The 16751-nt window shown below is 46.0% G+C and overlaps 1 protein-coding gene across 2 annotated transcripts in view; it reads right to left on the bottom strand.

The window, feature by feature from the left end:
- Positions 1-16751, bottom strand: part of LOC144158613 (protein NEDD1-like) — a 60504-nt gene that overhangs the window by 14493 nt on the left and 29260 nt on the right. Inside the window, exons 9-11 of one of the 2 annotated variants that reach the window (XM_077689624.1) lie at positions 16401-16485; positions 11353-11451; positions 4579-4626 (exon numbers count right to left, since the gene is read on the bottom strand). In XM_077689624.1, coding sequence (XP_077545750.1) covers positions 4579-4626; positions 11353-11451; positions 16401-16485 — 232 coding nt within the window. The remainder of the gene's footprint in view (positions 1-4578; positions 4627-11352; positions 11452-16400; positions 16486-16751) is intronic. The other variant, XM_077689625.1, reaches the window with a different exon arrangement.

Here is a 16751-nt window from a genome sequence, read left to right as displayed (position 1 = left end):
GGATGAGAAATGCTTTTACGGTAGATGCTCAAGCGGCCAGTGTGCTTGCCTGCTCTGGATTCCCAGACCTCATCCAGCCGGCTGCAAGTGAAGCCTCGTTTGAAGCAACCAGCGCCGTTTCGAATATCGAGCGGGGTGTCCTGGGCTCCAAGCTGGCGCCATTCAGGAGGGCACCTTCACTTCACCACCCCCTGGCGATCACGGGCTTTCAGAGCCATCCGACATCATCTTCTCTCATGTGGCACGAACCTTACGTGAAATAAACACTCTTCACTGCAGCCGTGTTGAATAATCAGCAAGTAGGGCAGAGTGACACACACTTTACGGATTATCAACGGCAGCTCAAGGCGAACGGGCGGATCAGTCAGCTAACCACTCGCAGGAAGTTCATTTCACAGGCGATTATGTACATAATTGATTTGATTGTGGGGGTTTAACGCGCCGACGCAACGCAGGCGATGAGGCGCGCCGTAGTGGAGGGCTCCGGATTAATTTTGACCACCTGGGGATCTTTAACGTGCGCCGAAATATCGTACACACGGGCGTTTTTGCTTTTCGCCTCCATCAGAAAAGCGGCCGCCGCGGCCGGGAATCGAACCCGCGACCTCGTGCTCAGCAGCGCAACGCCTTAGCCACTGAGCCACCGCGGCAGGTCGATTATGTACATACCTGGCGCGCTTTACCATTAACAACTTTTGGATAAAGTGTTACTCTTCCTCCTACTCCTTGTCCTCTGTGCGCGGAGAATGCGAGATTGGAAGTTTAGGCGGCTCGCGCAACCACCTGAAGTGCACTTTGTTCCTTTTGCCGATTCTAATGATGGGACTTTCGTCCTTTAGCCGCTTCCTGTTGGTTATATTGCTTGCAGAAGCTCGAGCGCTCGCCATCGGAGGTTATTGACTTGGCTAATTGGGCACCAATGCTTTTCAAAAACGAAACTGATAGCAAGATGGCGGACTGGGTAGTGAGGAAAGCAGCCTGCATCGCATTTTATAAAAACTGTAGTCTGCCTTTTGTTGATACGATGAGCTCATGGATTGCTTTGATCTACGTTTATTTCACAGGCTCAACTGCTTAGGAACTGTTTGTTTCAGGAAAACATCTTTTAGCTAGCTGCAGCAGTGTGGAGGCCATATTGTTATCAACAGTGCGCCCATTGAGGGCGCCTAACTCGCCGCGAAGGGGATCCTGAAAGGACACTCCCTTCTCCCCTCTCGGCACGTGGCACCGCAAGGCCCTGGCGCCCTTTGTCGCTTCCTTCGCGGTGAGTTAGGCGCGCTAAGGGGGACAGCAATGTAGCCTCCACAGTGCTGCAGTTAGCTTATGGTATGAACTATAGATGCTTCTCCAATGAGCTCTCGCCAATCACCATTTTTAGATTTTGATCTGCGTTTCTTGGCATCTAGAAGGATGGATGTCACGGGGAGGGCAGCAGCCCAGCTAATGCCAGCGAGATAGCGTGATAAAAACGCAAGAGCACTTCATCCCTGTAATCAAAGCAAGCACGTATCGGCCCGCTAGCCTCAGAAGAAATGGGAAATACCAACACCAACAAAGGAGGTATAGTATCTCCACCATAAGTACAAGAGACATGTGGTCGCTGAACTGGAATCATTGTTTATGCTGCATGTGAAGCAGGTTTCGCTTCACGAAGTCAAAATACCAGACCTACAGCAACAACGCCTTCTTTTTTTGCCTTCTTTTTTTTTTTCCACATCAGATGCTACTGCAGGGTTTACAAGCCGCTGCGCGGTCTTACAAACCGCAAGCGTGGCTTTAACTCCTTTGTGTTTGTGTTTCGAGGAAGCATGTATACATTTCTTAGCGTCTATACGCCTCGAGATTCGCGATCGCTGCGCCGCCTGCCGCCGCTTTTCCGCGGCGTTTGCGGGATTAGCGCTGCGTGGCTGATAGGTGGTCATGCAGTGTTTTGGTTCTCTTTCGCTTCTCTTTGCCTTTCCGCGCTCTAAACAACTTGTTATGGTGACGTCTGTAAGCTAACTGGACGTTTAGGGCACTTAAAAAAACAGCTGCGTCTTGGTAGAGCGCTCTAACGCCAGCAAGAGCTACCCGGGGAGGCGGTTCTGCGCGCTTCTTGGCCGCTCTTGCGGGCGTCGGCGATGGCAGCAGCATATCACCGCTGTCACCTTCGAACACGTCAGCACAAGTGAAATCTATTTATTGTCGCCTCGTTTAGACCTGATATTGGCACTGTAAGAGGTTGGTTCGTTTTGCAGCGCTGACAACAAATGCGGCTTTGCTTCGAGTATGTACGTCGTAGAAAAATTTGTTTCGGGGACGTGATAACCCAATAGCTGACAAAAACGTGTGCCTTTTATGGGAATATAAGCCACGTGAAAATGTTAAGTACACTCAAAGGCTGTGCATTGACAGATATGTGCCCACTCATGCCTTATAGTAAGAACCAAGGTATATGTTAATGAAACCACGGGAAAATGAATGGTCTGCGAATAAGGAATAAATAGAATAGTCGTACGGGAATGGAAAAAAAAAAACCGAGTGCAGCTTCTGAAATGCTAAAGACGTTTGTTTGAGCAAGGTAGTATTCACCAGACCAACTAGATGCGAAATGCACTGATGCTAGACATGGGGGGGGAGAGGGATGAGGAGGAGGACGCTCAACTATCGTTGTTTACAAATGAGGAGCGAAATCAACGAATGAATGTTTAAATAATCACACACACAAGCTGCATGTTCACTTTTCGTTTGTTTTTCGCCTTGAAAAACGGCTGATCACTCGGCGGACTCATTTTTTGAAGAATACAGAGTAGGCAGTTCACAAGCGATACGAGGTGTGGTTGGAAGAGTTGATTGATTGATTGCAGGGTTTAACGCGCCGACGCAACGGAGACGATGAGGACACCGTAGTGGAGGGCTCCGGATTAATTTTGACCACCTGGAGAGCCTTAACGTGCGCCGAAATCTCGTACACACGGGCTCGTTGGAAGAGTGTCGTATCTTATAGGGGTCTCTGATTTCGGTTTATGCTAGATTCTGCAGTCTCCCTGTGTCATGACTCATATGACGATGTTTCGAAGAAGAGTTTGGTCACGGACGCGAATTACTCTATAAGCCCATCTTCGTGCTTCTCGTGGAGGATAAATGTAACAGATGAATCTTTGCGAGCGCTCACATAGGGACAAGACGACCCAGCATTAAATTTGTCGTCGTGTGCTGACTCCGGAGTGTAATTTTGCATTATCCATCGTACTTCTTTGGTACAATGCTTGTGAAATTTATGCCGCATTGGCTTGTTGATGGTACTGATGAATATCTGATATGTGATATTGGCAGGCGTAACTTGCGTGCTGTCAGGTATGAGTGCTCCGCTAGATTTTGTAAGTGCACAAAGTCGATTTGCATCATAGTGTGTATGGCCGCAACATGACCATCGGAGGAAACACTGCTTACGGAGACATTGTCACTAAATTTCAGGGCAGCGGAATTGCAATCAGCTGCATGCAAATGCTGGCTTTGGGACGCCGGCCTGTGACACACGTCCGGCGCTCATATAGATCTCACCAATCTCACTAAGATAAACGTTTTTATACATAAACGTCATAAACGTCATAAACGTTTATACTCTCGTGAACATACCACGCTTGCAAACAGAGTGCCTGCTCCACGTTATTCGGTATTTCAAACGCGGACAAACGATAAATCGCTGTCTTGAACGAGCCCCAAAAGCAACGGCGACAGGGGGGAGCGGGCCGGGGACTCCCGCGCCTGCTTTCGAAACGGGCCGCTAGGGGGATTTCAGTGGCGCCCCTACAGGCCGCGCTCGAGGCGTATAAAGAGATGCCGCGGAACTTGATAAAAACGCAAGCAGGGTTTTTTTTTTTTTTTTTTTTTTTTTACCCCAGCTTGCGTTTGCCATGCATGAAGGCAGTTGCTTATGAGCACAGCATACAGGTAGAAGAAACCTTGGCCATCACGGCTCACTGTCTCCAGATGTTCGAAAAGGAAAAAGGCAATTGCTTATCCGCACAACGTTAGTTACAACAGAAACAACTCACCAAAAGGGGGAGGTGGAAAGGGGGAAGAGGAGGGGGATCACTATCTTTTGCAGGGGCCATTTTGCAGAAATTCTGGCGCATTTCGATCGAGCTTTATTCGTATTATTCTCGCTGACCCTATGAAATTTTTCGTTAAAGGTGGAGCGAAATCGCATTGCAAATTTGCAAATATACAAAGGGCAACAGGAAACGGAGATTGGTTCGCTATAGCTGGGATTTCGTTAAAACCGGTTTCGCTATAAGTGGGCTGTACTGCAATGCTTAGTTATATTTCCACATTTTTTTTTGCTTTTTTATGACTTACGGCAGCAGGCGCAACCACTTTAGTGCTACTTCAACTTTCTGTTAACAGATGGCAGGCCAGTCAACTTGCCCTGTGCCTGCCTGTTCGGCCCCAGTGCTGGGGGGGGGGGGGGGGGGGGGGGGGAAGGCCTATGAGGAGTTTCGCTACACCAGGTATACTAGTGAGTAACTCTGATTTAAGGGACATCACTGCAACAGTCAAGCGTTGGCCGGTCGCAAAGACACAACACGCACTCACCAAAAACGGAGCCTGGTGTCTGGATTAAGTCACTTTCATGTTTCGCCTCTGTAAACAAAAAGAGTGCCAGTCATGTGACACCCAACGTGTACACGAAAAAAAGAAGTCAGCCATGTCAAACAAGACTCAAGTATGACATTACAGTCCAACCTCGTTACAACGAATACTGATATAGTGAATTACCAGCCACAGTGAACTGAATACAAACTTTGGTTGGTCCCGCTTCATTTCAGCAACTTATTTTTTTTTTATAACGAAGCCGAAACCGCGACAGCCGCACATGATATCGACTGTAACAAAGAAATATTTGGTTCGCACGAGGCTCAAAACTCGAAAGCTAGCATTAAGAGAGCAAAACAAAGCTGTGGGAAACTTCATCCTTCTCAGCACTGTGAAAAGCCACCGGACGAAGATCACATGCCTCTTCAAGCAAACAAGAACACAGGCCTGTTTTGTTAAAGGAACTTTGTTCTGCTGTAATTTAACATTCTCATGCTTCAGTCCATATAGTTTGAAATGCAACCAGGAGACAAGTAAAGATTACCTAGTTTACAATGGGTTGGAAGCGTAGAATAAGGCGTTTTTGTATTTAGGATTTCTGCACGAGCGCGATCGCCGATTTGTAAGAGCCGAAGTTTACCTCTACTGTTACAGCGAACATGGAATATAGCAGGCTAAATTAACTGCCACGATGCTACTTTGCTATAACAACATTCGACTGTAGTAGCAAGTGCAAAAGAAAGAGAGAGAGAGAGAGAGAGAGAGAGAGAGAGAGAGAGAGAGAGAGAGAGAGAGAGAGAGAGAGAGAGAGAGAGAGAGAGAGAGAGAGAGAGAGAGAGACAAGGACATAAAGAAAAAGAGAAAGCAAGAGAGGTGAGATAGAGAGTGAAAGAGACAGAAAGAGAGAGTGAGAGAGAAAGAAAGAGAAATGGAGAGCAAGAAAGAAAGAGGCAGAGTGAAATAGAAAGAGAAAGAGAGACTCACAAAGCGTATGGAGTCTTAAACGGGCATGAAGACAAAATGCCAGTTTGGTTCATACAATTGTGTGTTGGCGAATACACTTTGCAGAAAGAGAACCAGCTAGGCTGCCGGGCTGACACGCGTGGGCTACGCACCGACGCCAATTCAACAACACAGCTGGGGCTACGCTCCCCTGGCTGTTGGCGGCGGCGGGTGGGATCATTATCTGCAAGCTCCACAAGACACGACAGTCGCCTTGATTCATACAAGCACTGCAAGCCATCGACCCTAATGTGAGGCTACACTATCTTTAAAGACATTTACAGGAACTCGAACCGCGAGAACACTTCTCCGGCTATGTACAGTTAATTGTCTCTTGCTGTGATATACCGTCTGCATCCATGAAATGTTTTTCTGTGCGTCCTGTCCGCTTGATGGATTCCCATGACAGCCCTCCAGGTCCATTGCATTATAGTGACATTTTGGGTGCTAACTGGCAGTCAACACACTGGTCACTGGGCTTTTAGGGCTGGACCTTTTGGCACTGTAGCGCAAAATTTGAAAAATTGCTCAATATTTCTTGTGTATTTTTTTTTTTCAGTCAAAGCACCGTCTTTCGTGGCTGCAATGTAGCCGAGTGAGTTGCAAAGTTTCATTTCACCTTCATGGTCCCATCAACATCAACCAGCAACAGTTATTCAAGGAAAATAAAGAACACACACAGTAGCTACCATTGTTAACGTTGACTCAGCCCCACCCCGTCAAATTGTCTTCCTTAGATGTAAAACGAGAAGCACGTTGAAATGAACTTAAGTCTTTTGTTACCACGGGAAATTTACCGATTCTTAGAGCTCCGAGAAAACATTTTTTTTGTTGCTAAACATATTGGTTAGGCACATATTGCAGTGTCATAAAATGCAGATGATTCAACGCCCTTTCCAACAACACTGGTTTTAATACAGTCAAAACCCGCGATAACGAAACCCCGCTGGTATGAAATTCCCGCGGCAACGAAATATTTTCGCATCCCCGGCGAACGTCCATAGACGCCCATGTATTTTATATCTCGCGGCAACGAAACGTTCTCGGAAACTGATCCCGCGTTAACGAAATTCGGTGCAAGTTTGGTCGGCATTTTACCTACCCGTTGGAGGGTAACTGTATCCAAAAAGTGCTCAAGTGCATTTTTTTTGGACTCAAAGTGCGTAAACTTCAGCCACAGCACGTTTGCATGGCCGCCGCCATATTTGTTTACAAAAGACCGCGCAGCCGGCGGCCGTGGAGGCAGCCTCGCAGCGGCACCACCAGGGGGCGACACATGGTGACTCAAGTCGCGGCCATTTCTTTCTCTATGTCGCGGCTTTGGCTTGGGCTACGCTAGCCCACTACCGCTGAACAGAGCGCGTGCGTTTGTTGTTTGTGTGTGGCGATTGGCATGTTTGCTCTCAGTAAGATGCCTTCGCCAGCCCAAAAGTGGAGGTTTTTATCGCTACGAGATAAGGCAGCCATCATCGCCCAAGTCAGTGGCCCAAGGGAAAATAGCGCCGACGAGTTTGGAAACGCCTGCAACTAGCTCAACCATTTTGAAAACCAAGGATCCCACCAGTTTTCAGTGGCGCACGTGCGCAAAACAAAACAGTGACAGCTGTGACCTTTCTGGACGTCTAGAAAGCGGTGCTCACTAAGTTTTGTAAACAGTATTGGTGCAACGAGGTGCCACTCTGTCTGGCAAAGTTCGTAAACAGAAGAAGCTGGACTCCACTTGCATGATCGGACGTACTCGGTGCCGAGGGCCAGGGCGGAAAACGTGCAGAGAAGGTGAACCCACGGAATGTTTTGGATGCGTTTGACACGATCTCGTTCTTGGGCGCGCACGACGACTAGCAATGAACCACATGTACAGTGATAGCTGAACTGTGACGTTGGCTGCAAGGTAAGGCTCACGAAGTAATATAACCGACTTTAGGAAATAAATTTTTGGTTTGTGGCCAATTTTCCGGTCGTTTATGTTTCATTCTCGCGGCAACGAAATTCCCGCAAAAGCGAATTTTCTTGATTTCCCCGGCGGTTTCGTTATTGCGGGTTTCGACTGTAACGTTTTCATAAATAATAATTGCGAAAGAAATTTTCCACTTAAAAATTTGTGTAAAGGTGTAGAAGAAGATAAAAAAAAAGAGAAAAAGAGGTACTGCATAAGAAACCACTAGTAATAGCAACAAAAGAATTTATAAATTCTATAAGGAAACATTTGAAAAACCCGTCCAAGGGAAAAAAATTAAGTTGCGTGAAACAATTTGTCACATTAAAAAAAAAAAAGTTAGCACACGTGGTGCCCACAACTCGTAGTGCAGCCCAACATCTGTTTCAAAATGCACAATTCCGGATGGTTCCCTGGAAGAAATCTGGTGGTTTGACATTATTAGAGGCTGTAGAAGCCTTCTAATCATAATCGCGGCACCGATGCGATTATCATCATTGGTGCCCGTAATCTCTCGTGAGCAGCTCTCGCTCGAGCAGTTTCATTTTTCTCTAATCGCTATCTTTGTAAAATAGAACCACCATCTAATCACCCGGACGTCGCGGCCTTTGGTCTTTTCTCTTATTTTATAGAGGCACCAATTAGACCCTATGTCATGTAAAAATACCTTGTCAATGACTATGGCCAGGACAAGATTCACAGCAAGCAAGTGATGCGAAGAAACCCGCTTCGACTTGAAAACCAAGCTTGGTGATGGATGCTTGTAGACGTTCCGATCGCCACTTACATCTGTCGGAACTTTCACTCGCGGTTTATTATCACCTTCCGATTTGCTATGGTAGCCCTGCTTGCAGGAATAAGCTGCGATAGCTAGAATTGTGCCCAGCAAGCTTTCACCAAGCAGCTGCTGCACAACGGAGAGAGTTCAGCACTACATGCGTCATTTATTTAAGTCGCACCTAATATTTTCTTAAAGAAACAACGTCAGGCCTCTTGGAGACTGTCAGAACAGACAGTTCTAAGAAGCGACACTAGACCTCCGGAAATACCCTCGTACAGAAACGAAACTGGCCGATGAACAGCTGGTGGTGTTCAAGGCCAATTGGAAGTGCTCGCCTCGTCTGAGCTGAAATCTGACGACTTGGTGTTATGTTTCGATTTTTAGCTGGAGCTGTTATCGCAGAACCACGGAGTGGGTAAAGTGGAATCCCGAGCGGTGTGCATTTTTCTAGGAACAGTAGTGGGCGATGGAAGCGTCATGGCAAACAGGCTTGAAGTTGGGTAACTGCATAGTAGCGTCACATACGAATTTCACAACACAAGAATAAAGCCGAAACTGCTGGAAACCGGCTGAAAATGCCAGGTCCATCTATTAGGTATGCGGGGGGATCTTTTAAAATAAGTTTTGGCTGAATAAAGCTACTCTTCCGAACCAAAGATCACTAGTGAATAGCTGGTGTCATTTTCAGGTAATCATCACCTCTCAATGCTGTTGGATTAGTAGGCTGACAACATAATCTCATATTTGGCTCGCTAGGAACCTCTTAAAAAAATTTTTACGGTAATGCAGCACAACCACGAGCCGCATGCTTTTTTGTGAAATGAAGCAGACACACACCCCCTTTCGCAACAACACATGCATCTCACCTCGCAAAAAACGCCCTCAAAAATGGCAGTATTGCCAGAGCAGAAAACTTTTAACCGATTATAAAAGTGCAGCACCTAGACTAACCACTGGTGCGCATTGGGTGCACAAGAAATGACTACATGTTGAAATTGGCAATATAAAGCATCGGTCACCGGTGATCAATTTGAATAGGCACGGTAACGAAAGAGTTAAAGGCTGAAGTGGAATGGCATTTGGCTCACTCACTTCTCAAGCAAACAATCTTTGTCGCATACTGCATGAGTGGCACTCGGAAGAACGAGGCAGTGCCATTGGCTGTGAACTGGGGGGTGTTAATGAAGAAGGCTGTAATGTCCATCAGCATCTCGATTGATTGTAGGGTGTAACACACTGACGCAACGCAGGCGATGAGGCCTGAGGGCTCTGGATTACTTTTGACCACCACCTGGGGATCTTTAACGTGCGCCTAAATATCGTACACACGGGCGTTTTTGCTTTTCGCCTCCATCAGAAAAGCGGCTGCCGCGGCCGGGAATCCAACCCGCGACCTCATGCTCAGCAGCGCAACGCCTTATCCATCACCATCTCAACGACGGCTTCTAACCAACACCTTATTTTAGGGGAGCACGCTGGTCTTGTTTTTTTTTTATTTCTTTAGCTTGTGGACTCAATACTTACATATCCACGGTACCTTACTCCAGTGAGCAGAAATCTGCAGCCACTTTGCACTCACATAGCCCAACTTCAAATTTATATAATGTGTAAAGCACACCCATTACTTACAAGTTTTTTTTTCCTCTGTAGTACTAAATGCTGGAATACTAGAGGAATAGGAACTGCAGCCATAGCACAGCAGCAAATTTCTAGCATTGGTGATGAAAATTCTGTAATAGTTTCAAATATAAGTAATATTTCTAAAAATAATTTTAATACTTTTTAATAATTCTTAAAAAGTTATATTTTTGGTACAATGAGCAGCGAAAAATTCTCCCCCAGCAAAAACTAGTTATAATTTCTTTCATTTCGCATTCAAAAGCTTCCGAATGAAGTAAAAAAATGTGCAAACATCTGTGAAAGCAGAAACTGTAAAACTCAAGACACAGCTTCCATATTTCGTGGGTGCATTCTTTCGGCCTCGAGTGAAAATAAAATCGACGTAAAAATTTCCCCGCACAGTGGGCTCCCACTAGAGAGATCCTCAAGGGACTGACAAAATCATGCTCCCATCGTCGGGAATCAAGCTTTCGGAACAAAGACGCGCAACATCAAAAACCTGGCCATTAAGCTTTGGGAACAAAGAGAAACAGCATACAAAACCTGGCCATCATTACTGGTCAGAACATTTCCAGTCCACGCAGGCAGCCGAAACACTCTGCACTTTTAAAAGGGCCCTGCAGCACTTACCATCGACTACTCGGAAATGTATTTTGAGGTAAAGTCTATTAGTATTGTCCCAGCAATCTCCTCCCACAAAAATTATGAAAATCCGTTCCCTATCGTCGAAACTACGCACAAAAAACACGCATAATTGTTTCCTCTCAACTCGACCGCGGACAACGCGCCGAAAGCTGCGCGCTCTCTCCTGGAGACAGGGGTGGACCGCAGCATTCTCTCTGGCAGCCTTCAATATATCATACGCCGAGGAGTTTTCTCCTTTTCTCCACAACGTGGAGGGGTCTATTATCGGTCTGGTGCCACAAAAAAGGCAGGCATGCCTGCCTGCTCGCAAGCGCGCCCTCGGGCTGGTAGGGCGTCTTTGAAGCAATAAACGTTTGTTGTCGAGTGGTCTGGTTGAAAGGGAAGTATTGAGCTCGTCACTCCAACTCCGCGCTCACTCAAAAACACAAAATAAACGGCAAAACTGTGCGTACAGGTTCAGGTATAGAAGAGGTTGGTGCACAGCGCCGACGACGGTGGATCATCCCACGAAATGCGAGAAATAAGCAGCGAAGTTGACCAGTGACAGCCGATCGGACTGAAGAACTGGAGAGAGCATGGTTGGTTTTTCCGCATCTTTCACAGCAATTTGCGCGCTCACCGCTTTACGTGCACGTGTAACATTTGGCTCGGGTCTTTCTGGCAGGGCAAGCTAAACGTCGAGCAGGTTTACTTGCACTGCTCAAAGAGTGTTGCAGGGTCCCTTTAAAATCAAGAGATTGCGAAGGCGATGCAGTCCTTGAGCCACACCCACCTTCTGCCCGTCTCTCACCTGGCTCGGGTGTCAGCAACAACAGGTGTGGCAGGCTGGCCGGCTTCGTCGTCGGCACCGGTGAAGAATCGGACAGCACAGGCATGACGTCGCTCAGGCCTGTTTTCGTCAAAGGACATAAAAACAGACAGAGAGACAAAAGAGACAATGCAGCTCCTTTACAATTCCCCTGAACGTGCCTGATCTGAGTATCTTTGACTGTTACAGCCCCTTTGTCCGAGCTGTTAAGGATGCGTCTAAAGCCTGAGCGTGTTCTTTTGTGTTGTAGAACGATCTGCGAGTCAGCCATGCAATGTTTGTTCCAGTGATGTTATTTTCGTTTCTTATGCTCTTCTTTCTCTATTGTACACATGTTCCTTTCCTCTGTTTCTTTTGTGCGCCATGCTGAAGGCATCATGCTGTTTGTGGGCACGTATCCAAATAAATAAATAAATAAATAAATGAATGAATGAATGAATAAATAAATAAATAAATAAATAAATAGTGCCACACTCAAAACAGGACCTTAACTCTTTCGCTACCGCGCCTATCAAAATCGATCAATTTGATCGATACTTTTGGGAGCGCCTTTTATTTATTTTTATTTATTTATTTATTTATTTATTTAGACAATACTGCAGGCCAGAATTAGGCCCAAGCAGGAGTGGAAAGATAAAAACATAGCATATCAGGCAAAAGGTAATTATACAATCTCTATCTTAGAAAACACCAATAAAAATGGCAACGGCAAAACAATTTCTACATGTGAAAAAGCTGATCAATTGATGCATGCAGATTAGACGAAGTGAACACAGAGGGAGGAAGACTGTTCCAATCAGATATTGTTCGCGGGAAAAATGAGTATTTATGAGTGTTTGTGCGGGCGAACAATGGGGTAAATTTAAAGGGGTGGTATTGCGTTCCAGGCGTTTCTCGAACAAGTAAAGCTGTTCGGAGTTAGATCAGAAAATGGCCTTTCAAAATCAGTTTTGTTTTCATTTTTGCAACGGAAACGTGATTTTCGACACGCTTTTGAATCACCTGGGCGTGGAAAAGTGGCGTGGTCATCGTGCGTCACTGCTACCAACGAAGAATGCCTGCCACTCGTAATTACTCTGCACTAGCGTTTTTTTTTTTTTTGCTACCAGGGCGTGAATAGTGAACTAGCAAACGATTTTTCGTCAGGTTCGCGCTCTGACAGTAACAATCCCAGAAATCGGCTGAAAATGTCAAGCAGTGCCTGGTTGCAAAGCTACTTTATGATTTTAGGCAGTTTTATTGCCTTTGCGCACGTTGTTCTAAGTACTGTGGTAGTTCTACTTACCCCAGGACCATTAGCAGACAGTTTACAACAGTTTCGGTTTCGTTTCTGCATCGCGAAATTCATATTTAGCGCTACTACGCAGTTACCCAACTTCAAGGCTACCTGCCATGGCGCCTGAAGCGTCCGCGACTGATCCTCAAACAAAGCACGGCGCTGCTGATTTCCCCCCACCCTAACCCGATTTCTGCGATAAGAACTTCAGATGCAAGTCAAAAGGTCACACCCAGTCGCCAGATATCTGTCCTGCCGAGGACAGCGCTTCAAAACGGCCTTACACTGCCAGCTGTTCGCCTTCCAGTTTCGTTTCCATGCGAGGGTATATCCGGGGGTCTAATGTTGCTGCTTAGTTGAACTGTCTATTCGGACGGAGTCTCTGATAAGTTTTTGTACTGTTTCATTTGAAAAATGTTAGGTGGCGCTGAAATAGAGGAGGCTCGTTGTGCTGATCTTTTTCAGCGCGCAACTGCTACTCGGCCAAAGATCGCAGGGCACGATTCTAGCTCATCGTACCTCATTTTTGCGAGAAAGGCTACAATTGCGAGTAAGAAGATGATAATAAAGCTCAGCTTTATGTTTTGAGAGATAACTGACCGTGAACGACAACAAGCATCAGCCATGGCGTTCCGTTTCCAACTTCATGCATGTTTTTTCCGCATCGCGTGCTCGTCCCAAATATTGTGCTTGCTGTAAATGCAAAGTCAGCCATTGACAAGATGTTTTTACGTTATGTGGGGGCAAATTGGTGCCTCTGATAATGACAAACCGCAGATTTATTCCAGGAAACCACCCGAAATTGCACATTTTGAATTGGAGGTTGGGCTTCACCGCATGACACGAGCACCGTGCATGCTAACATTTTTTTTTGATATCTGACAAACTGTTCCGCACAAGTGGACATTTTTTCTAGGGCGTGTTTTTGAAATGTTTCCCTACAAAATGTATATTCTAATTTTTCTCTACTACCGGTGGTTTGATATACACAACTCCTTTTTTATCATTTTTTTCGACAACTTGACAAAAATTTTGGTTTTGATATTTTTTTTACAACTACGATATATAAAAACCTTTAAAAAACTGGTATTATTGGAAATGCCGTTAAATAATCTGCATTTTGTGCTCCTGCAATTAGTGCCTAACCAATTTTTTAGCTGGAAAAAAAATGTTTTCTTGGACCCCTAAAATTAGTCAATTTTACGGCGGTAGCGAAAGAGTTAACAGCATAGCCACAAATGGATATCTTCTGAGGCGCCCACACTGCGAACACAATGCAAGCGAGTGCGTGCATTTGCTCAGTGTTGCCACTAAGCCTTTTTCGGAAAACGTTTCATCAAACTTCTCTCATGGGTGAAAAAAATTGGCGCAGCTCGCACTGGTGGTGCACTTCAAAGCAAAGACCATTAATGTACGGTGTCTTATTCAGTAGCAATCGTCGTCATCCCTTTCATCATCGCCTTCTGAAAGCACAGCCGCATAGTGTGAATCCTCTTGTAGCGGATCCTTGCCTCCGTAAATTCCCACCTCTTCACCAGTTGGTCCGGTGGCCGTCTTCACATGTGGATTGTGAAGGGATGGATTGACAGATTTGTCGTCATCGTCGCTGGTGTGGCTGACCCCTGCCTCGCCGGTTATTATACAACGATGACAACGACCAAGGCAGGAACTCCTCATGAGGAGTAAGCCCACAAGCAAGCCTGTAAGATGCCGGGCTTTCGCCCGGCGTACGGCCGATGACCGTATTTCACCCGGCCGAGGTGCACACACACGCGTGCTCGGGGTTTTCTGTCTGCGCCAAACAGATTCGTGTCGACCTGATCAGCTCTGCTGTGAGAAAAAATCCTCGCGGCAAAAGCCCGGCCCGGCAACACTGATCAGCACCGTCTCCAGTGCTACATTATGTTTGCATCCCTTCCGTCGCTCCCCTTTCTTCCTTCTTGTGGCACAAACTATTGTGACAGGCAGAGTGGAAATGCACCTGTTTGGCTCACGGGCCGTCACGTGTGCTTGCCTGCACCGGCTAAACTTTTCTTCCACTGCGGGCAGTGTTCGGAGATAGTTCAGTGTTCGGATGTGTTGAAGTTCAGTGCAAACTCAATGAAGCCACGAAGAAAAACAAAAGTACAAATTCTGCTTATTTTAAAGGCCGGGCGCATGGATCTTTGGGACCGAAAAATTGCCCCAAAAAAGCATTTTTTTTTAGAAATCAATTTTCTCTCGATTTGCGCAGATTTTCCTATGAAAATTCCGTACTGGAATGGAAACAGTACCAGGTACTAATAAAATCCATAGAGAGGCCTGATTTCAACCGCAAAAAAAATATTTTTTTTTTTCAAAATTCCCCACTTCTTCACCACGATTGGTATCGCAGTGATAGGAAATTCTTGAGAGGTACATCCCAGCATGTAGTGCAGCTAGGAAGATCGCTTATTTTGCACTCTGAAGCTCTATGTTTAAAACACCCAATAAGGGAAGCAGATTTTGTATTTGGTGTTCCAGTGGTTGTTTAATTAGCATCATTTTTAATTGGTTAGCAGGAGTACTTCAAACCTTCTCAGAAGTTAGAATTGATGTAAACCTGTCTGTGATTGCAAAACAAAACAAAACGAAACAAAAGCTGTTTCCCACATCTCATTCTCCACAACTTCTGGTATCCATTCATGTCTTGCAAATAATCTTTTGTTCAATAGATTTTTCTCTAATGTTCTCAAAAACACTCAAGGATTATTTTTATATAACTTGGAAACTAATTACCTCACATAAAAACTGATTAGGTATTTAAAATCAGCTAAACAAACTTAACTAGCCAATAATGTTTCGTCAAAGTTGGTTGGAAACAACAAAAAAAAAGTTCCTAAGACTAGTTTGCCCCCTTAATACTTTGAAAATTTTCCACACTTGTGTTCTGACTGAAGTGAATGCTGACTACTACCGTATTTACCCGATTCTAACGCGCACCCGATTTTCCTGGCAAAAAAAAAAGAAAAAACTTGCACTTCCGATTGTAACGCACACGGGACTTAGTGACCCAGACAAACGAATGCGAGGGAAATGGGCGATTTATTTCCTGAAGTAATCTCACTCATCTCGCTCCTCGTCACTCTCCACTGACCACAACATCTCGTTTTCGGTGCCGTCAAGCGCGTTCGCGATGCCACACTTCTGAACGAACGTTCAACCATGGACGATGGGATCGTGGCCCACGCCTCGCACGCCCATCCCACGAGCTTCTCCAGAGGTGCACGCTTCAGCCGATCGCTCGTTTTGAACGCGTGGGAGCTGCTGCTGCCATTGCTGTTATCAAGCGCGCAAGTGAAACGATTTGACGATTTGTGTGAACTCCGATAGGAAAGCCTAGGCGCCTAGGCTTGCTGCGTCCAAAAAATCATTGCTAAAAGCTTTGGCACCATCTTGAGATGGCGATGGGTGGGACGAAATTTCCGCGTTTCGGCAGTTTCGGTTTTGTATGCGATTCTAAAGCGCACGCGATTTTTCGGCCCATTTTTTAGGGAAAAAAGTGCGCGTTAGAATCGTGTAAATACGGTATTAGAATGAATATTTAGGAAAAAAAAAAAAAAAACTATCCCCTGTCCCACAACGCATCATCCCGACAACACCTGGTGAACAGCAGCCACTGCAGAGCCAGTGTAGATAAACTGCCACGATAATGAAAGTAATGTGCTCACAAAGTGCAACCAAGGTCCGTTTCTTCCCACAAGACCCTGCAGAGTCCGCAAGGGGCCGTACTCACGGAAGGACCGTCGGTCGGTGGTCACACTGCAGCTGGACATCCAGGAGGAATCCAGCAGGCCACTCGGGGCATCCGTCAGCCGATCCTGTTGAACCAGCATAGGAAAGGAACTCTCAGAAAAACCCACGAAGCATGTAGGGCCCAGGCACCAACTGAACCCCCCTGGTTACCGTATTTATTCGAATATAGGTCGACCTATAATCGTGACCGAAGAACCTCGACCTATAGTCGTGATCAAAAATGGCGAGCGCACCGAGCAATTCGTTTCTCCGTCGCGCCCGGCGCTCCTCAATTTGAGGCGGCAGCGCAGAGCATCTAGAACAAAGACAGGCAAGAAAATAAAGGAAAAAA

The sequence above is a fragment of the Haemaphysalis longicornis genome, unplaced genomic scaffold (genome assembly GCF_048455015.1).
Source record: "Haemaphysalis longicornis isolate Haplotype H1 unplaced genomic scaffold, Haemaphysalis longicornis Haplotype H1 scaffold_10, whole genome shotgun sequence".
NCBI lineage: Eukaryota > Metazoa > Arthropoda > Arachnida > Ixodida > Ixodidae > Haemaphysalis > Haemaphysalis longicornis.
Note: the sequence above shows the minus strand (reverse complement) of the source record. Positions and strands in the feature narration are given on the sequence as shown.